Source organism: Mya arenaria, chromosome 14 (assembly GCF_026914265.1).
Source record: "Mya arenaria isolate MELC-2E11 chromosome 14, ASM2691426v1".
Lineage (NCBI taxonomy): Eukaryota > Metazoa > Mollusca > Bivalvia > Myida > Myidae > Mya > Mya arenaria.
Window position 1 is genome coordinate 28,658,498 of NC_069135.1, and position 22,051 is coordinate 28,680,548.

At 34.2% G+C, this 22,051-nt stretch overlaps 2 protein-coding genes across 2 annotated transcripts; one reads left to right on the forward strand and one right to left on the reverse strand.

Moving 5' to 3' along the window:
• Nucleotides 1-5,574: 5,574 nt before the first annotated feature.
• LOC128216637 (C-factor-like) lies at nucleotides 5,575-12,564 on the reverse strand. Its single transcript, XM_052923249.1, has 5 exons — nucleotides 12,403-12,564; nucleotides 10,382-10,433; nucleotides 9,613-9,800; nucleotides 6,941-7,090; nucleotides 5,575-6,752 (listed from the first exon to the last, which is right to left on the reverse strand). Exons 1-5 carry the CDS (start codon nucleotides 12,538-12,540, stop codon nucleotides 6,522-6,524), a joined length of 759 nt encoding a protein of 252 aa, XP_052779209.1. The 5' UTR covers nucleotides 12,541-12,564; the 3' UTR covers nucleotides 5,575-6,521.
• Nucleotides 12,565-12,757: 193 nt separating this feature from the next.
• On the forward strand, nucleotides 12,758-20,556 carry LOC128217733 (SRR1-like protein). The gene is made up of 8 exons (XM_052925082.1): nucleotides 12,758-12,855; nucleotides 15,214-15,254; nucleotides 15,552-15,575; nucleotides 16,033-16,142; nucleotides 17,815-17,913; nucleotides 18,169-18,323; nucleotides 19,141-19,186; nucleotides 19,492-20,556. The coding sequence occupies exons 1-8, from the start codon at nucleotides 12,758-12,760 to the stop codon at nucleotides 19,711-19,713; spliced, it is 795 nt and encodes a 264-aa protein (XP_052781042.1). The 3' UTR covers nucleotides 19,714-20,556.
• Nucleotides 20,557-22,051: the final 1,495 nt, after the last annotated feature.

Here is a 22,051-nt window from a genome sequence, read left to right on the forward strand (position 1 = left end):
CCTACTTCAAACTAATAGCATATTTAGGAACTATTTTCATTCAAAAGTCAGAACACAGTACTGCTTCTTCTGCTGCTAACGACAATAAAGACGAAGGGCAATAATGACATCATTATCATTATCATCATTCCTATGCTGGTTATTCGATAATAGTCTGAGCTTGCTAAATACCAACTATAATATCTTTATTTGCTTGTTGTTAAGAATATAACACAAACTATAATCTTAATAATGCCCTAAATGTGGTCAGTAAGAAACTAAAAATGATTCCATTACTTGTTTTATGATAAGGATAATGTGGACGATGAGGATAATGATGATGATGATGATGATGGAAAGGTTTTATTGTGATCTTTCAAAGGATTACATTTAGAGACTCTTGGATCAAGCTCATTGTCACTCAAAATGTTAAAACTAAATATAGTTAATGAGGGTTGACATATTGTCAACAAATTGAGACTTTAATGTGATATCATAAACATACAAACACCATCCGCTTTGATCTTGAATTCAAAAAGCTTGTCCAAGATTGATAACTCGATAACGTACAGTTCCACTTCCACTTCCAAGTTAGTTGTGGATGAAAACCTACGTGCCCTTTCCTTATCACTGCGAGAGTGTCATAACATTTAGTTTTGTATTATAAAACAACATCAAGCACAAATGATCATGTAAATAGGAAAATCCTGCTTGTTGATATATTGCCACATTCCATCAAAAGCATTTTTTCAGACCTGTATATGTGTATGTTAAGATATGGCCACAATGCCAATTAGGTTTTTACGTGTAACCAGCTTAAGTAGCTTACTGCATTAATCCATTTTTTATATCAATTTTGATAGTTAAAAACAATAGCTGTCACATTATGTGATGAAAGCCCCCGAATGTGATATTGACATCTGAACAATGTCAGTAGAAAATAGCAATGATATGTTCATTTTGTCTTACCAATATGGCTGGTGCATTTGCAAGACCCCATTGCATTATGTCTAACCAACATGGCTGGCACATTTGCATGACCACATGGCATTATGTCAAACAAACACAGCTGGTGCATTTGCAAGAATACATGGCATAATGTCTTACCATTAATACCAATATGGCTGGTGCATTTGTAAGACCACATTCATGGCATTATGTCTAACCAACATGGCTGGTGAATTTGCTATACCATATGACATTATGTCCACTTATTACGTAAATAATATGGCTAGTGGCCTTGCAAGACCACATGGCATTATGTCAAACCAATATAGCTGGTGCATTTGCAAGACCCCATTGCATTATTCTAACCAACATGGCTGGTGCATTTGCAAGAACACATGACATTATGTAGGTGCCATAGAATTGAAACTCCTCTATTCTTGACAAAAATACAGCATGGGTCTTGCAAATAGGACATTACCTTTACATGTCAAATACATACGGCAAGCTATTTTAAATTACCTCTGAACATAAAAAAAAATATTTGACAACCTGCACTGTTATTTCCTTATATGCAGCATTCCATAGTAAATAAACACTTAGTGTGACCTTGACCTTAGAGGTAGGGACATGGTTTTTGCACGCAACTCGTTGTCTTGATATGTTGAAAACATGATGAAAGTTATTTTAAAATCAGTCCATACAAGAGAAAGTTACAGCCTTGACACAACCACCTAATTTCTATGTCTCATTTACAGTGTGCCATAGTATTCAAACACTTAGTGTGACCTTGACTTTAAAGGTAGGAACACTGGCCTTGTACGTGACACATTGTCTTTATATTCTGAACACAATTGGCAAGTTATTTTAAATTATGTCCATACAAAGGAAAGTTACAGCCCGGACACGAGAAGTTGAGCCAGACACACACACAGACAGAAGGATGGTGTGAATTGAAAATAATTTGATCATATAATTATTCCCTTTTAAAATCCAAAATCTCAAAAATGTAAACATTACACAAATTATTGCAGAAATTAACAGCTTAGCTTAATCCTGTCATAAGGAACTCAGGATGTTTGAAAAATGGGGCCTGGTTTTCAATCCATTGCCAACAAAAAAGATTTGGTATGATAATGCATTTCCACCACCAACAACACCAACGCTAAGACAATACAACAGCTTCTTCTTTAAAATATAATACCACTAATAGGTAAGCTGCTGCTAGTGGGGATTGGCAATTTCGTACTTCAAGTAACTGTCTATGTAAAAATTCACATTCAAACTGTTATCGTTATATTTCAGATTGTGCTCTTTAGAATCATATTTCGGAATTCATCAAAATAAATAAATTAACATGAATAATGACTCAACCAATTTTCTTTCATTCATTGGTTCATTTATTTAGCTCTAAAAACAGCAAGACCCGAGATTTAGAAACTTATTTGCCAGCAACCAAAACAATTTACAAACTTTAACTATCCAAAACATATCAAAATGAGTACTTGACACACGTTTTAATTTTTTTTATCAATTTATATAAATATATCATAATCTAAGAAAGGTGATTTCATCTTATGTATTCTGTTATGTATGTTTTATCTGTTTTATCCTTTTCAAGCACTATTTCTGCATCATTAGTTTCATACACAGGTTCTGCATTCTCCTTCCAGATATCAGAGTCCACTTCTTGAAGGAAATCGTCAGGAAAATTCATCATGCTTGTGTCATTGAAAACATCATTGTATTGACCAGGAACAGCTACTGGAAATTCTTTGGTATATTGTTTAATGTGAAAAGATTTATTAAAAATTAGAATACTTGTTTAATATTACTTTTTATGCAAAACTGTTGGTAGCTTTTTTATGTGTGTTTACATATTGTACAGAGCAACTGTCAAACATTTTCAATTCATATGCTACGCATTTGATACAAAAAAAAAAGCTTAAGATGAGGACTAAGAACTAACAGTTTAACTCAGTGCAATTAACTCCTATGATAAAGCTTATTCCAAACTTTTATTTACATCTTAAGAATGTACATGTGTACAAAAAGTATAAGCATGCGTAAGGAAATAGTACCATTAATACACAATTGGCAGTGTGCTCCAGTATTTGTTGAGGAGTCCTGAAAAACATGTAGGCACATTGTAGAGTAAAACCAATATATATTTTTAGTGCATCTCTCATTTTATTAAAAGTAATAAAATGTTGTGTTTTTTTTTCTTCGAAAAATCCTGAAAAAGAAATCAGTTGAACAGCCTATGTAATGATTATGTTAAAGTAATGTTTGCACTCATGTTTCCGCCAATGCAATCACCAGACAAATTTTGATAAAGTCATTTAGAAAGCATCTGATAAAAACAACCATCAAAATTTATTTCATTATTTTTCTTGTTATAAAGTGTGTTTGTTTGTACTTATCATATGTGCACAGGCAAGTGAAGAGGAATACAGCCAATGCTAAAAGAGGGAGAGGGCCGTAACTGATGTTGGCATAACTCGTGGCCCAATCCCTTTGCATGCTTGATTTTATAATGTCGGTCTAAATATTGTGTTGAAATTTGTATTGATATTGTCATTGTGAAATGTGTTCTCATGCAATAAAATATTATTAAATTAAATTAAACACTAAGACAGTTATTATTTATTTTTGCTAAACTAAACAATAAAGGAAAGGAAAAAATATAACTTATAATGTAATGCACTAACTAATAAAGAAAAAAACAACACTTTTAGTGCTCATTCATGTTTATATGGTTAGTTCACACTTTTAATGTTTTCTTTGGAATTAATACAAAATGTCAATATTTACAATAGAGTGAACTCTTCATTTCCTATTACACAAATCTCCTGGCCCTAAATTCTGTAACAAGAGGCCCAAAAGGGCCTATGCTCTACTGGCATGGCTTTTGTGGTCATATCAATCCAGAGCATGTATGTATGGGTAAAAGGCAACAGACATATGGTTTATGTTTTGTGTTTGGCTTACCTGACAACGTACCACGTTCAACATCTGAGCCCAGAAAGTAGTGTAAGCAGATTAGTTCCATGAACTATTTTAATATGTGCCAAGTAAAAGTCATCTGACAAAAAAAAAAGCTTTCAAAACTGTACTCATAGTAAAAATTTCTGTTGTTTTAAAAGTTAAAAAAAGTTGGTCAAAAGGTCAAAGTCAAGGGCATCCTAGGACAACATTGATCAATTTGAACAAACATTCACAAGCAAATGTGCTGAGATGGATCCAACGAACACACAAAAAGATTTTTAAACCTTTCCAGATTTATGTTTACCAAACCTGTGAACCCTGGGTGTGGCCAGTAATGACACCAGGTGCATAACTTAAACATTCACAACCAATTTTGTTAAGATGAATGCCCAAACTACAGAACTTAAAGCTAAAAAATGGCCTTTGGGCTTTCAACAAGAACAAGGCAGAGTAATTCACAAAATCAGCTGCAGAAGCAAAAAGCAAAATCCTAGACTTGCAAATTGTCTCCCTTAACTCTAGACTTGAATTTACATGTACATGTAAACTTGGCTAAAAATAGAATTCGCTCATGCAGACCTGGCTAAAAATAGAGAGCATTTCTTTAAAACTTTCATGGCCCATAATCTAGGCATTCATGGGCGGATCTGGCTGGTTTTCGAAAGGAACCGAGCTCTAATGGATATCTAGATACTGTACAAGTTTCATTGAGATACAATAAAAACTGAAGACTGTATCGTGTTCACAACCAATTGTTTACAACCAATTGTTTACACAATAGCATTTTTTATACTATCAAGGGCCATAATCTAGGCATGCATGGGCGGATCTGGCTGGTTTTCGAAAGGAACCCAGCTCTAATGGATATCTAAATACTATACAAGTTTCATCGAGATACAATCAAAACTGAAGACTGTATCGTGTTCACAAGCAATTGTTTACAGACGCACGAAGGCACGACCACACGGATGCACATACTACGTACACATTACCATCGCATAAGCTCTTCTGGCCTTTGGCCAGTAGAGCTAAAAATGGAAGTTTGGCCTGACCAGTAGATGACCCTTATTGATTTTAGTCATCGGGTCAAAGGTCAAGTTCACAATGGCCTTGAATGCGAAAATTTTTCGTGTGATAACTGGACAATGCCTGCACCCACGGCCCTTAAACTTGACTTGGAGTTACGTCTGACTTGTAGATGACCTCTTATGATTTTAGGGGTCAAAGGTCAAGGTCACAGTGACGTTGAACGAAAAAGCTTGTCTGTATGATAACTTTACAATGCCTGCACCCATGGCCCTCAAACTTGACATTTAGGTTTTTAGTGACCAGCTGATGACTCCTCTGGATTTTTGAGGTCATAGATTCAAAGGTCATGGTCATAGCTCACTCTGTCCTCACACTTTGAATGGATATAATCTTAAAACTGCCTCAACGGCATTGAATGTCAGTGACAAATCAGCTGTCATTTCAGTCCATGTGTATTTAATTCAATTGTCCATATATAATCCTGACAACATGGCGCTCAGGGGGCATAATGTTTAACAAACATCTCTTGTTATGTTATGTGTTATGATTCAAGTTAGAGAGCAAAAACAAAACTGAAGAAACCGCTGAACAAAACCACTCCGGGTTTTCACATAATATAATAATCAAGATTGATTAATTTAAACCTTTATTTTATCCAAAATTATGTCTTGTCGGTAATATGATATACCCGCATCAACTATCTTAACATAAATTATCATAAATTTCAAAATACTTCAGAAATTGAGATTGTCTATCATCAGAAAGTATGAGATCCTTTTTTAAAGTTTTTCGTTCAACACTTCCTGCTCTCTAAAACTGTACATTTTATAATATTGGACAAAAAATGGAAACCAAAGCTAAATCAAATCACCACTGACAGAAGTAAACATTACATGAAAATGCATCAAAATGGCCAGTTAACAAAACTTGCACTACCAAAAATGTGCATGATATTCACATTTGAGTATTTCTAATTAATTTAACAGTAGCTTTCTAACATATTTTCCAAATGCAGTTTTAAAACTGACAACTACAGTTAACACTAGCAATACAGTTAATTAGACCTCAACTCCCAAATATGAACATGACATCCACATCTTAGAATTGATTATGATTTAAACAGTAGCAAATCTTTCACATGCAGAGTTGTAAAACTGCTTAATACAGTTAACACTGGTAAAGCTCTTATTTCTGAATACTTCCATGTTTTAGGTACAGAAAATTGAAATACAGCTCTGCAAAATCACAACACATATTAAAGTTTGTAAAAGCATATGCTTAAGTAGATCATGGCATCATATTATATAAAGTATATAAATTCCATATAAAAATAAATGATATGTAAATCAATCACATGTAAAAGCTCCATTAATGTTGATATATATAATGGCATAATGCACCTCAAAAACAAACCACAAAAAGTAAATGTGAGTTTAAACTAACAATAACATGGGTAAATGGCTTACACTAAATGATTGTTTTGGTAAAAAAGTGCATTTTTAATATCAAATACTTCAATGACATCACGTTTTTTAGATGACATAACTCATCTATCAGCCAGTAAGAATCCTTCTCAGTCTCTACCAGCCAATCAACTCGCCCTTAACACCATGGTAAAACTTCCCAGTGCCTTCCTCACCCTGGAGCTTTGCAAACACAGACATGATTCCCTTCAAGCTTGTTTCTGTGTCAATCAAAGCGTTGGGCCCGCCCATATTGGTTTTCACCCAACCAGGGTGAACTGCAGTAACCAATATGCCATCCCCTTTGAGGTCAATTGCCATGTTGGAAGTGAGCATATTGAGAGCAGCCTAAAAAACAACCAGACATATGCTTTGGTCAAGAAATATATGCTAGGATTAATTCCTCCTAATGCTGAGTGTATAATGATACAAAGTATTGAAGTGATTAACTATATTATTTGTAGGAATTGGTATTGTTTAAAAAATGTATCATGGTAAGAATTCATTTATCAACACATTTGTCAATTCAGCCATACCTTGGATGCTCTATATGGGTAGATGCCCCCAGAAGAGTTTTCCGAGATGGATGCAACCCCAGTGGACATGTTGATGATGGCGGCACGGCTACAAGACATAGGTGCAGTAGGGTTCACACCGGCAGCTTGCTTCAGGAGTGAGATGAAGGTCTTAAACAAACAAAAATTAATGTAAACAAAATAATCTAAAAACAAGCTTATTAATGAAATAAGTCTGTGGATACATTTTTTAGCAATGTGGATACTAATTTATGTACTTTAATTTTAGCTTCTAGGAATCATGTTTAATCTTGACATTGCCACAAATGCCAATACATTCTTTAAAAGAAATAAAACCATATACCATGTAGAAAAATATAAACGAGTACTAGTTACCACACATACAACCCAAGTAACAATAACAACTGTAGTTAGGATTCATATATATCAAATTATAGTTTAAATAGCGACTGCAGTGAGTGATGATTAACTAACAGTGTTTTAGTTTATTCCCACAATATGTATCCCATTGGCATAGTTTAGTAATAATATCCATAACAAGAGCCGTCGTAAGGCAGCGCGCACGACTATGCCGCTTTGACTTAGAATACAATAACGATGTAATAATACCAAGTTTGGTCTCTTTATGTCAAACCTAACTAAAATCATTCGATACATAAGGTGACTTGATGCTGCCCTCCCACCAGCCTGCCCAAACAATGACGCAAGTCATTCAAATAACTTGATTTCCCATTATGAAAATGTGGTTAAGAATATACAAATATACCTTTCAAAGGAAATTTAAAAAAATAAATAAATTCAAGGGTCATAATTTGTTACGGAGTTATGTTTCTTGTTGTAAGATGGTCGTAAATAATTTTGAATTTTATTAAGTGCATTTAATGAATGGTATAGAAGTTTTTTATTAAAATCCCAACTTGCCCTTAACTTTTACTTGCCTAAAACTTTAACCTAATTCAATCAGGGGCCATAACTTGTATTAAGGATATGGAGTTATGTAACCTCATTGGGTGATGGTCCTGAACAACTGTGTGAAGTATTAAGTCAATTGAACAAAGGATATAGAAGTTATTAATAAATATTCCAACTTGCCCTAAAACTTTAACCTAAGTTCCATAGTCAATCAGGGGCCATAATCTGTGTATAATATGGAGTTATCTAACCTCATCATGTGATGGCCCTGAACAACTACGTGAAGTATTAAGTCAATTGAATGTAGGGTATTGGACTTATAAGTGAAAATCCCAACTTGCCCTAAAACTTTAACCGGACGCTGACGCCGATGCTGGGGTGAGTAGTATAGCCCATCTATTCGAACCACCTATTCTTCGAATAGTCAAGCTAAAAACTATTCATTCTTTACTTATTACATCCCAAAATGATGCTTTCACAATATGATGTCACTTACATGATTGTTTTTCGGGTTGCTTATGTTATCAAAGCATACAAGAAGAATGATGTCACATCCTGTAATGCATGGCGATTTTGTTTATTTTATTTTCTTCCCAAGAATATCAATTTTTGTCAGTGTAACAACATTCTATGGTTTCATTTTTATACCCCCCAAAACAAAGTTTGGGGGGGTATACTGGAATCGGGTTGTCCGTCTGTCCGTCCGTCTGTCCGTCCGTTTTTTTTTTGTCCGGGATTCATCTTTGTCGTTATTGAACAAATCTTTTTCAAACTTTCAAATATTAATGACCATGATGTAAACCTGTGCCTCCGTGGATTTGGTCAGAGTCGCATGATCCTGAGTGGAGTTGTGGCCCCTTAATGAGTTAAATTGGGCAAAATTAGCTTTGTCCAGGATTCTTCTTTGAAGCTATTGAGCAAATCTTTTTCAAACTTTCAAATATTAATGGCCATGATGTAAACCTTTGCCTCCATGAATTTGGTGGGAGTCACATGATCCTGAGTGGAGTTGTGGCCCCTTAATGAGTTAAATTGGGTAAAATTAGTTTTGTTCGTCCTACTCCTTCGTCATTTTTGAATGAATCTTTTTCAAACTTTTAGCCATGGTGAGAACATTTGCCCCTGTGATTGTGGTTGGAATCACATGATCATGTCTCCAATTATGGCCCCTGAATAAGTTAAAATAGGCAAAAATTATACAGCTTTGTCTAGCCTAATCCTTGGTCATTTTTTCTCATTTTTTCTATAAATCTTTTTCAAACTTTCAGATGTCAATGACCATGATATGAACTGTTGAATATGTGATTTGGTGCACCTGTATTAATCAGAATGTTTGCATGGCCTTAAAAAGACCTTTAATTGATTTTGTCCTTAAAAAGACCATCAAAAGTCCTGAAGTTAGGTGCATACAGGCCTTAAATTTGTTACAATATTCGCTTTGGTGGCCTACTCCTTTGTCATTTTTCAATATATTTTTCTCAAACTTTCAGCCATCCATCACCATGATGTGAACCTTTGTATATGTGATTTTGTGCACCTGTATTATTGCCTTGTGCTTTCTAATGATACCATAACTAAGGCCAGGGCAAACAACCTAGACAGGGAAGGGTTGGGGGGTATTCGTTAGCCTTTGGCTTACAGTTCTAGTTTGTCATGTGACCAGCTCTCAACCAATCAATAAGGCAGAAACATACCGGTTCCAAGCATTACACCATTTAAATCGTACATACAATATATTTTAGAGGCAGACAAGTCAATACCTGTGATACTATAAGAGGTCCAACTGCATTTGTCTCAAAGTGGTCCATCATTTCCTGCTTGGTGACATCATAGAACCCTTTCAGATGCAGCACAGCCGCATTGTTAATCAGGAGATTCAAACCCTGTCCCTCCAGTTTGGATTCCACATAAGTCTTTGCGGTATCAATTGTCGACTGGTCTTGCACATCTAAAATGTTTTAGATAATAAATATGTATTATTCAAACTGAAGTTATTTCTATGCACGTTTATAATAGGGACATTATTTGAAGTAATTCAATAAACTATTTGTAATTTATGCTGACATGCAGAGTCAAGTATTCTCATTTTAATAATTATGAGCTTAATAATGAGTTTTATATCAGTCGATGAAACCCGCCTTAGATTTTGTAATAGTTTTAGTATTATGTAGTTTATAGTTATTAGTATGTATATACGGTACCAACATGGTTGAATTGGATGCAATCACATTTTATTTTAGTAAATGCATACTAATAACCTTTTCACCAGCTTAGTGTTTGAGATTATATTTTGTCTACTATCCCAGCTCCTGTTTAAATACTAGTATATATATTCACCTGCTAAACACAATAACAATTGACTGCTGATTTGCCAAATTTTAGAAGTACTGTAATTCCAGCAGACAAAAAATAATTTCAAAAACAAGTTAATAAAATACAGTTTATGTTAATATAGCTGAAACAAGAATGGTCTAGATGTAAACACAAGTTAAATTGTCCATAATTATATCAGAAAAAAAAAAAACTTACCAAGTTTAACAATATGCACCACTGAACTTCCTGATGCAATGCTCTTTAAATCCTGCAAAGGAAATGTAAAACATTTGCTTAAAGGTGACTTTTTTGACTGCTGATATGTAATATATTTTATTGAGAATAAACGAACTGTTTTACATTAAGTTTTAGCAAGCTGACAAATGTTTCCTTCCATCGCTGTCAAGGCAAGTTCAAAGTGAGATGTGACACCAATACAATAAATGTCCATTTAAGTGGTAAAAGCAGCATCCAATTTTGAAAGAAATTACAACTTACAATTTGTATCAATATTTTGTACTAAGAAATGTTCATACACATAATAATAATATCCTTCCTCCCATTAAATGAGGTTTTGGTACACAGTATTTTGGGCCCTTTTTATGAGTACTCCAGACATAAAAGGTGTTCATAGTAAATTGAAAATTTGGCTTTATTTGGGACACAAACTCACACAATAGTTGACTTTTATTTGTACACAGGATTCAGATAGAAAATGACAGGAGTATGCAGTACCCAATGGAGGAGGGGGGAGGGGGCTACATCCTCCTAAATGTTTCAAAATATGAGCACAAACACAGAAAAACTTGAAATGTGTGAGATTAATAGGTTCAGAGTGCAGGTAGGCTTAAAATCAAGTCTAACTTTTTAAAGATACTCGCTCACAGATATTGGCAATTTTCTTTTTACATGTTTTTAAAATTAGGTTATTTGAATACCAGTTATTACTTTATGAATGAACACTATACTGCAAATGGCAAAAACTAATTAAACTTTTTAAAGCTTAGCATATAATAAGTCAAGCTTTCTGGCAAAAAATAATATTCAATCATAAATTATCAACTATATTTTTCCTGATTTTTTTTATATTTTTAATATTTTACGGACCTTTTAAAGCATAGGTCCATGATAATTTCATACATTCCATAAAATTGACAAGTCTTGCAGCTTTATAAAGTTTGAATAGAGATATACATACAGATACATGTTCATATTGCAACAAAAGTTTGAAAATAACAACAACCAAACTGGTTGTCAATTCTATGGAATGTATGAATTATTAAAACTTGTTACCTGTAAAACAACGTGGTCAAAGTTGATTACCGTAGTGTCCTATCAAACATGCATGCCCTAACTGACGTGCCACACTGTATACTTGATATTTCATATTTCTTACTCTATGCATAACTAATCATCAAATTTTAAATTTGCTTATTTAGCCCACAGGATTCTCAAAAAGACAAGCATCCTGTATATTAGGACATATGAGGTATTTGTTGATTTTATTCATCAAAGTGCATGCAATAGTAAAATTCCTTTTTTAAATTCTCTGGCCAATAGCAAATTAATTAAACAGTTTTTTTTTAAAATACGGGCTCAAGAATGTCACAGTAGAAAGATAAGTTTGAAATAATAGACGTTCAAAATGGGATAAAAAAATAATCCTAAAATGAAGGATTTACCGTATGAAAAATCGTAAAAAATCTGTCTATGTAACAGTTAATTGTAACCACAGCCCCACAGGTCCAGGGGTATACCAGGGATAGCAAGGGAAATGGGCCGTGGTTTTACCTTCCAAGTGGCCCCGCAGTGCTGGGTGAATGCTGTGGTTTTGTCTTCGCGCATAATATAGCAGGGAAGGGTCCCTTGGGTGCTGGGCATTTGGCGGGGATTTTACTATCAGTTCATCTTGGCAATGCGGGGATTTTAGCCGGGCTTGCCTAGACAGGAAGTCCCCGCTTTTCCCCGGACCTCGGGACCATGGTTACAATTGACTGGTGCATTACAATTAGGCCTAATTGATCAACAACTCTATTGAGTGCCTAAAGCTTATTGTTCGTAGACGCTTTGGGGAATGTACATATTGATTGTCATGACATTGCATATTGTCCTTTTTCTACATGATTGACTAGTACATTTCGCTCATTTGATGTACAATGTAGGCTAGAATGTAGGCGAAAGGGAGCTAACTTCTAGGGTGAACATAAACCGTGACCTAATGTAAAACATGTTTGTACCTCAGCACTGTCAGGTTGTCTGCAGCAGGCAAATATAAACTTTGGTGGCACATCTAACTTCAGGAACTGTTTGACGAATTCCAGACCAATTCCTCTGTTAGCACCTGTGATCAAAACAGATTTGGGACACAGAGCCATTGCTATTTCAACGTTCTAATTACTGAACTCAGATTTATCATTGGACGAAAAATAAAATTAAACAAATTATGAATTATGATGGATAGTAATGTAGTATATTTAGCCACACATCAATTTTTAATAATACATTATTCATAATCAATGATATATGATTTCTTTTCATAAAAACGGATATTATAAAAACTAAATTCGCTTAAGCAATTCATTAATTTTCAAAATGGCTGCCTTCGTTCCGGTGAAATGCCGAAAACCAAAGAAAAAGCCTCCTACGGAAATAAAAAAGGACAGTGTGATAAAGAGGTTGACAGAAATAAAGTATGACATGAGCAAGATTACTGGGTTCACATTTTTTAAACGTTTTCCTTGTATTTTACATTTTATCATAGGTTTTCGCGACCTCGGGGCAGACTTTTTACTAATATCATTAAGGTACACTCTGAACAACTGAAATCTTCTGCCTACAAAGTTCTTGTCCGCCCACAGCTTGAATATTGCTCCACAGTTTGGTGTCCTTTCACTGATACCCACATATACCAACTCAAATCGGTCCAATGTAGGGCTGCCAGATTGGCAATACATGACTATGGACAAACATCAAGAGTCACTAACATGATGCAGTCTTGACAGTGGCGTAGACTCGATCATAGAATATTAGATAACAGGCTTTCTGCTCTGTACAAAATAACACATAACCTAATAGCAACCCTTTATCTACCTTATCCCACTGACAAGACCATCTCGACATTATCACAGTTCCTCCAACAGATTAATGTCTGCCACCACCGACTACTACTACTTCTCTTTCTTCCCTAGAGCCGTCTTCCATTGGAACGACCTCCCACCTAACATAGTGGCCTGACCCACCCTGGTGCAGTTCAATCAGGCTGTCTATCAGATTGAACATGTTTCCCCATAGGGAGCTATCTAAACTCTTTACTTTTTAAACCTAATCTGTACCTCCTTAGCTTAACTTTAAAAATTACTGTTTCTTTCACAACTTTTACTAACATTCTTGCAGCTTGACACGCAAATGTCTAGGTCCACAGTAAGGGTTTGACATTAATGGAAGACAGACAGATAGATAGAATATCAATATGCGCAAGAACAATCAAATATAGTATATTTCGAATTGGAAAAATGAGCAAAACTGTGAAAAATACATGTGTCGTAAGCGATGTGATACATCAGTAAGTAAGATTTAATGCGTTGCCAACAAGGATGTCAATACATGTTCACATAACTGGGTTTTACCATGACGGTACAATTAAAAAGGTGATATTCAAGCTATTGAATATAATGTAGCGGATCAATGAATCTGTTGTTTCCAAACTAACTTGTGTATATTAAAACAGTACTAATTAGTTTTGGAAAACTGGAATATTTATAATTTCGGGCTTCAACTATTACGGACAAGAAAGAGTGCATGATTTTTATGGTTACGAATGAACATGTACCTTTGATTCTTATATTTCCATACGTACCCGTATGTTTTGTCAATTAAAAATGTTATGTAATTGTATGACAATGTGCTAATATAATGTGCTATCTGTACAATAAAAATACCTTTCAATGCCCAGAAACACCTGAAAGAACCTGTGCTATAAAACTTTAGTAAGACCTTTAACAGAGTATGCGAGTTTAATATAGGACACTTGTACAAATCACTCAAAATTTATGATTGTTATATTGATTATAAATACTAGTATCACTTTAATAAATAAAAAATTGGGATTAGATTTCCTTCATTTTTACCTTTTCTATTTTTTATAAATACAATGAAATAAAATTCAAAAGAATTAATTAGAATGAACTTTTACATCATCCTTATTGGATTGCATCCTGGCTGTCAACTTGATTAATTTATTGATTGATTGATGTAAACTTATGTTAAACACACTCAATATACTCTTTATAAAACATTAAACAGTAGATTAAAGGTTAACATTAACCAGTACCTAAATATATATATGACAGATATCTTTATTGTTTATTTAAGCAAAAATAAAAACCTACTTTCTTAGTGTTTGTGATAATGTCACTTTCTGTTCTTTGTGCATGCTCAAACCTCCAGAGATATTTTACTCATTTTTAGCTCTAGTGGTCAAGGCCAGAATAGCGTATGACATGGCACTATTTCTGTTGTGTGTGCTTCCATCCTTGTGTCTGTAAACAATTCTTTGTGAACCCGATAAAATCTTTAGGTTTGATAGTACATGTATCTTAATCAAACTTATCCAGTATAGATATATGTATTCATATGTTCTTTTCTTAAACAAACCAGATTGGCCCATGCATTACTTGATTATGGCACTTGAATATTATAAGAAAATGCTATTGTAGCTAAGTAAAAAAATACAGTCTACCCGAGATAACCTGTATTCAGTTGCATTAGTTATGTTGTTTTTTTATCCCCTTGCCTTTGTTAAAGAGGTGAATTGTACAGTTTAAAAGAGGCAACCTGTATTGACTCTGTGCATTTTGTTGTCTTTCTTGCCTTTGTCAATTATCAGTATGTTGCCTATCACCCATACATACAATCATGCTTTGGATTGAAAATGACCTAAAGAGCCAAGCCAGTAGGGAATAGGCCCTTCATTGTTATTGTTCATATCTATCTGAGTAGAACATAAAATTTATGTTTAAACTCATTGACTTTTGTTTGTGTATTTTCAGGTATGACCTATCGTCTACACAGTTTTATAAGAACCTCAATGGTAATAGTACGGGATATTTTTATTATCAATTCTCTACATATTCTCTTAAAAACTTATTGGATATTCTTACAAGGATATTAAATGTTTGTTCTGGAATGCAGTATAGTCATTAGGCATATAAATTTATCATTGCAAACACTAGTGGGTAGTCATTATAAATATCATTTGAATCTGACATCATTTTTCTTACTTCTGTTTTCCCCAAAATTTCTCTTTATTATGAAATCATTATTGTATCAACTGTCTGACAGTATTTTCATTACCGGTAGATAAGATACATATTCTATTGTATTTCAGATAGTTTAAGGAGCCATTTTGAAGGTAATATGTTCCTTAACAATCAGTTGTCCGGTTAGCACAGTGGTTAGCGCCCTTGCTTCTTACCTAGACGACCTTGGTAAGATTCCCGGCCTGGGTCCACCTGTGTTTGGTTCTGGTCACCAAGCCAGACCAAGTGGGTTTCCTACAGGTACTCGCATTTCCCCCACAAAACAGGACCACGCTCTTGCATAAAATTGTGCCAACGAAAGTCATTAATATCATGTTGCAATAACGTTTTACAATGATTGTCAAATAAAAAAAAGTTAAAACTAAAGATAAGCAAGTTCATTGTTCCGTCATCATTATCTGTTCACACTTTAATTTTGATACTTCTCATTTAAAAACTAAACTTTCATTTCTCAATCAACAACTTATTGTAGAAATTACCGATAGTGTAACTACATGGTATATCGTTTCCATATAAATGCAACACAGTAAAAATGCTTTTTACCAACAGAATGCGGGACCAACTTAGACATTGTATGTTATGGACTGGGAAGTTTTGTTGAGTCATACATCGCTAAATATCAACTGGCCCTGTTACATGCTCTGAGAGAAAATTTACAGGTATCAATGTTTGCGCTAATAAACAATTTCAAGTGTACATTTCTATGATAAATATAGTGAATATAATTATTGTTTCATAATCATTGAATATTTTGCACAAGTTGAGAAACATAACAATGAAAAGAATGCCTTGACATTCCTAAAGATTAAGTTGTACCATGCTTGAGTCCCATGTTTCAGAGTGGTTTATTTTGTTATTGGTTAAACATGAACTCTTCGTAAAGTAACAAGTACATAGAACTATTCTATAAGTAGTGAGTGTATAAATTACAATGAAGAAGGCTTGGGCGGACGGTTTGTGCTCGAGCATGAGGCCTCGCTCAACACGTGCATATACCCTTCGTGCTTCCTACTCCAGCCTGACCAGCCCGGCCCTTAGAGCCAATCCTTTTCCCAAAGATATACTGTACTTATGCAATGTTATTGAACAATGTCCTTGAACACATGGTACAAAACAGATACTTCACCCAAAACCCCTGTGTTTGAAATTATAATATCAATAACTTGGGTAGTTTGCAGGAAGTATGTACAATGTACATGTAAATATATCAGAATTTCTTTTTGTTTACAAGTTTGTTGTTCAGTCAATAAAATCATGTTCTTGCTCACCTTTTTCATTGGTAATACTTTAACTTTAAAATAGTTAAAACGGATGTACCTTTAGTTATTACTAGGGATGCAAACGAATATTCGAATATTCGATCGAACGTTTAATATTCGAATGTCAAAATTGGTATTCGAATATTCGATGCTTTTTGTTTGGTAAATATAATAATAAACCTTTTTCCTACATCTGTGCTGTTGTATATATTAGCATGTCTTGTTTTTACAACGATTGGCCTCTAATTGCCAGAGGCGTGACGTGATGACACTATACCGGTACACGCGTCATATGTTAATTAGGGACACATAGTCGGAGACTATAAACAGTACCCGTAATTTTACAAAAACTGGCTATAAGACAAGTGGCATCAAACAACTTTCAATTATTTTCGGTAAATTCTAATGACCATTATTGGATAATAAACGGAATCGGCAACCAAAGTGGTGTCATGGCTGTCAATTAAGCTGTGCAGTATTGCTCAAATCGCCGTGATGATATGGATGACATGTGCTAGTTATATGCTGTTTTCCATGTTTCGATATAACATTCGTGCTTTGAAATGTAACTGTATAGAATAGCAATTTAGGTCATTGTTATACAATAGATGGGTCAATATTCAGGGTTATTTTCGTTTTATTATTTATCTAATTTCCGAGTAGGTTTGGTGTTTTCCTAGTTATATTTAGTATATGTCAATCCCAGAATGAGGCCGCTCGTCCTACAGAACGACCCGTTGGTGCATCATGACATTCAACCAGGCATTTACGATCTTCGCCTTTTTCAGTGGCTATTGCTTTTGTTCGATATTTTTGTAAATGGGGAATTTCATTGCCAATGTTTGCAAAAATCCGGGTCCTTCGCGGATACCGGCTACAACGAAGAAGGGTTAAAATGCCCCGGCTATTACTAAAGCAAACAATAAAAGTTGTTTACTACATTTCTTATACATTCATATTGGTAATCGAATATTCGAATATTCGATCGAAAGAATTAACGAATATTCGAATATCAATTTTGCCATTCGTTTGCATCCCTAGTTATTACACATGTATTCCCATTTGTCTATAGGTAAGGTCCGAACAGTGTGAAGTTTATGATCCAATTTTCACTGCCGATGAGAAGGGCGTGTTAGATGAGCTGGGATTTACAGTGTTAAGTAAAAATGAGGTGAGAGACGTAACAACTAAAACAAGTACATGTATATTTACAACGTAAAATAGTTGCCTGTGATTACTTTTGGAAACCATGTATGATATAAAGTAAACATTTATGTCAGAAAATATTAGCTTTTTTGAATAATTTATAAATGTGTTAATTCGAAAATGTCAACTATGGTAGGCTGAAACTTAATAATACTGTTGTTAATTACTTTGTAAATGATCATTTTAAACATTACTTAAGAGATATATGTTCTATTATCAGGAAGGCAAAAGACAGTGTAACCCAGACCGGACCACATTGTTCTATCTTCCGCACTGCGGTAAAGCTCTGTATAACAATGTGTTGTGGGCTAACTGGGGTCCCCAGCTAGGAAGGGTTGTCATTGTTGGGAACAGCTTTGACTCCATGATAGAGAGGTGGGTGAGATTGTTTTGGAATGTGATAATTTTCCTTTCGATAGATTTGCAACCATGGCCCCCGTTTCTCGAACAATCTTAAAATCCTTATACCAGGATCAAGCTAAGCCCCTTTTCTTTTTCTTTTGGTATAGTTAGTGTAATATTCTTAAGTCTTGCAACATTTAAAAGAAGTTAGATTAAAGATCTTCTTTAATTTTTTATTAGGTAAAATAAGTTAAAACTTTTACGCTTTATTTTTCCAGAATTTGGGGGCAGGAGGTTTAATTGTGTATTTGGAAATTAAGAGTATACTCTGTTTAAAATATTTACATTTTGTATTCATGTCAAAGAAACCATTAACAGTGTGAACTAACCATATAAACATGAATGGGCACTGAAAGTTATTGTGTTCTTTATTAGCTCGTGCATTATGAAGTAATAATTATTTTTTCCTTTACTTCATTGTTTAGTTAAGCAAAAATAATTAATAACTTTCTTAGTATTGGCTGTATTTCTATTCACTTGCCTGTGCACATATGATAAGTGCCAACTAACACACTAAATAACAAGAAAAATAATGAAAGAAACTTTGATGGTTGTTTTTATCAGATGCTTTCTAAATGACTTTATCAAAATTGGTCTGGAGATCACATTGGCGGAAACATGAGTGCAAACATTGCTTTAACATAATCATTACATAGGCGGTTCAACTGAAATTTGTTCAGGATTTTTGCCAAGAAAAAACAACAACATTTTATAACTTTTAGTAAAATGAAAGAGATGCAATAAAAATATATAATGGTTTTACTCTACAATGTGCCTACATGTTTTTCAGGACTCCTCAACGAATACTGGAGCACACTGCAAATTATGTAGTAAAGGTACTATTTTCTTACTCGTGCTTATACTATTTGTACACATGTACATTTTTAAGAAGTAAATAAAAGTTTGGAACAGTTTTTAGCATAGGAGTATTTACATAAATTTAGAAATTAGCCCATTCAAAATTGCGCTGAGTTCCTTAGTCCTCATTTTAAGTTTTTTTGTATCAAATGCATAGCATATGAATTGAAAATGTTTGGCAGTTGCTCTGTACAATATGTAAGCTCACATAAAAAAGCTTCCAACAGTTTTGCATAAAAAGTAATATTAAACAAGTATTCTAACTTATAATAAATCTTTTCAGATTAAACAATATACCAAAGAATCTCCATTAGCTGTTCCTGATCAATACAATGATGTGTTCAATGACACAAGTGTGATGAGTTTTCCTGACGATTTACTTCAAGAAGTGGACTCTGATATCTGGAAGGAGAATGCAGAACCTGTGTATGAAACTGATGATGCAGAAATAGTGCTTGATAAGAATAAAACAGATGAAATGTTTATTACAGAATACTTAGAATAATAATAATAATAATAATAACTTTATTTAAAGAAGGTAACACATTAAGACATAGGCATCATATTATAAACAAACATAACACACGACTTATTTACAATGTGGCCTTCTGAAAGAAACATACACACGCACACACACATAAATGCTTAGAATGAAAATGCAAGCCATAAATCTATGTTATTTCAAAAGGGTATGTATTAAAATGTTATACGAAAACATAAAGAAACATGAATAAAATACATTAATTATAACATCAATGCCGAACAATACATCAATTTGTACCTAAAGGTTAACAAATCATATCATTAAAATTAATTAACTTACAGTAGGACAGTCACACATGTATTTAACACCTTACTCGAGATATATATAATGTAAAAACAATAGTCATGGAATTATGCGTACAATTTTTACAACGGTTTTTGCAATTGATTATGTAAAAAGAACTTTTTGCAGCAGGCTTTAAATGTCTTTTCCGTGTTCGATTTACGTATTCGTTCTGGTAAAGAGTTCCAAACTGTCCCACTGTAGCATGCAAACGAGTGTTTCTTGTATTGAGTTTTATGTCGAATGTGGGCAATGTCTTGTCGCGTAGAAGATTGCAATCCATATCTTGTATTGTTTGATAACTTTATAATGTCTCTTATATAACTCGGTGTAAGATTGTTAATAGATTTATATACCATAACAGCCGTCTTATATATATAAGATGAAATATCTCTAAGATTATGGTGTACTTTTAAATTGATAATATTTTTAAGATGTGTGTCAAATACTCATTTCGATATGTTATGGATAGTTAAAATTTGTAAATTGTTTTGTTTGCTGGCAAATAAAAGTTTCTAAATCTCGGGTCTTGCTGTTTTTAGAGCTAAATAAATGAACCAATGAATGAAAGAAAACTGGTTGAGTCATTATTCATGCTCATTTATTTATTTTGATGAATTCTGAAATATGATTCTTAAGAGCACAATCTAAAATATAACAAAACAGTTTATGTTTGAATGTGACTTTTTGCGAAGTGCAAAATTGCCAATCCCCACTAGCAGCAGCTTACCTAAGTGGTATTATATTTTAAAGAGGGAGCTGTTGTATTGTCTTAGCGTTGGTGTTGTTGGTGGTGGAATTGCATTATCATACCAAATCTTAAATGTTGGCGATGGATTGAAAACCAGGCCCCATTTTTTCAAACATCATAAGTCTCTTTTAACAGGATTATGCTAAGCTGTTAATTTCTGCTCTGCAATAATTTGTGTAATGTTTACATTTTAAGAGTTTTTGGATTCTAAAAGGCAATGATCTTATGAAAAAGTTATTGTAAAGTTGCACCATCCTTCTGTCCGTCTGTGTGTCTGGCTCAACTTCTCCGGGCTGTGACTTTCTATTGTATGGACAGAATTTAAAATAACTTCCCACCTGTCTTTGGCATATAAAGACAACTGTGTCGCGAACAAGCCTGTGTTCCTACCTACTTTGAATACTGTGGAATGCTGCAAATGAGACATAGAGTTTAGATGGTCTGACCGGGGTGTAACTTCCCACATATGTATGACATACCTAAACAACGAGTCGCTTGCAGGACCCGTGCCCCATCCTCTAAGGTCAAGGTCACACTTAGTGTTTGAATACTATGGAATGATGCAAATGAGAGTTTAGGTGGTCATGTCTGTCTGTAACGTTTTCATGTTTGGACAGATTTTAAAATAACTTGCCACATGTGTTTGACATACCAAGACAACGTGTCACGTGCAAGACATGTGTCACTACCTAAAAGGTCAAGGTCTCACTAAGTGTTTGAATACTATGGAATGCTGCAAATGAGACATAGCGTTTCGGTGGTCATATCATGGTGGCAACTTTCTCTTGTATGGACAGATTTCAAAATAACTTGCCATATTTTTTGACATATCAAGATAACGTGTCGCGTGCAAGACTGGTGTCACGACCTCAAGTTCAAGGTCAAAAGAAGTGTTTGTTTACTATGGCATGTTGCATATAAGGACATAAAGGCACGTAAAGGCAATGTTGTATTTGTAAGACCCACGCTGTATTGTTGTCAAGCATACAGGAGTTTCAATCCCATGGCACAGACATGATGTCATGTGTTCTCGCAAATGCACCAACCATGTTGATTAGACATAATGCCATGTGGTCTTGCAAATGTGCCAGCCATGTTGATTAGACATAATGCAATGGGGTCTTGCAAATGCACCAGCCATGTGAGTAAGACATAATGCCATGACTGTGGTCTTGCAAATGCACCAGCCATATTGGTAAGACTTTATGAGCATTTCATTGCTATTTTCTTCAATTTTGTCTATACTGACATTATTCAGCGTGGATG

Bases quoted from the DNA above. Each gene is read 5' to 3' on its own strand.
- LOC128216637 (XM_052923249.1), bottom strand. From the start codon at position 12,540: ATGGCTCTGTGTCCCAAATCTGTTTTGATCACAGGTGCTAACAGAGGA. The intron at 7,091-9,612 runs GTATTGACTTGT...TGTTTGTTTAAG, and splicing joins GACCTCTTATAGTATCACAG to ACCTTCATCTCACTCCTGAA. The intron at 6,753-6,940 runs GTATGGCTGAAT...GTTGTTTTTTAG, and splicing joins ACCCATATAGAGCATCCAAG to GCTGCTCTCAATATGCTCAC.
- LOC128217733 (XM_052925082.1), top strand. From the start codon at position 12,758: ATGGCTGCCTTCGTTCCGGTGAAATGCCGAAAACCAAAGAAAAAGCCT. The intron at 16,143-17,814 runs GTATCAATGTTT...ATTTGTCTATAG, and splicing joins CTCTGAGAGAAAATTTACAG to GTAAGGTCCGAACAGTGTGA. The intron at 19,187-19,491 runs GTACTATTTTCT...AAATCTTTTCAG, and splicing joins CTGCAAATTATGTAGTAAAG to ATTAAACAATATACCAAAGA.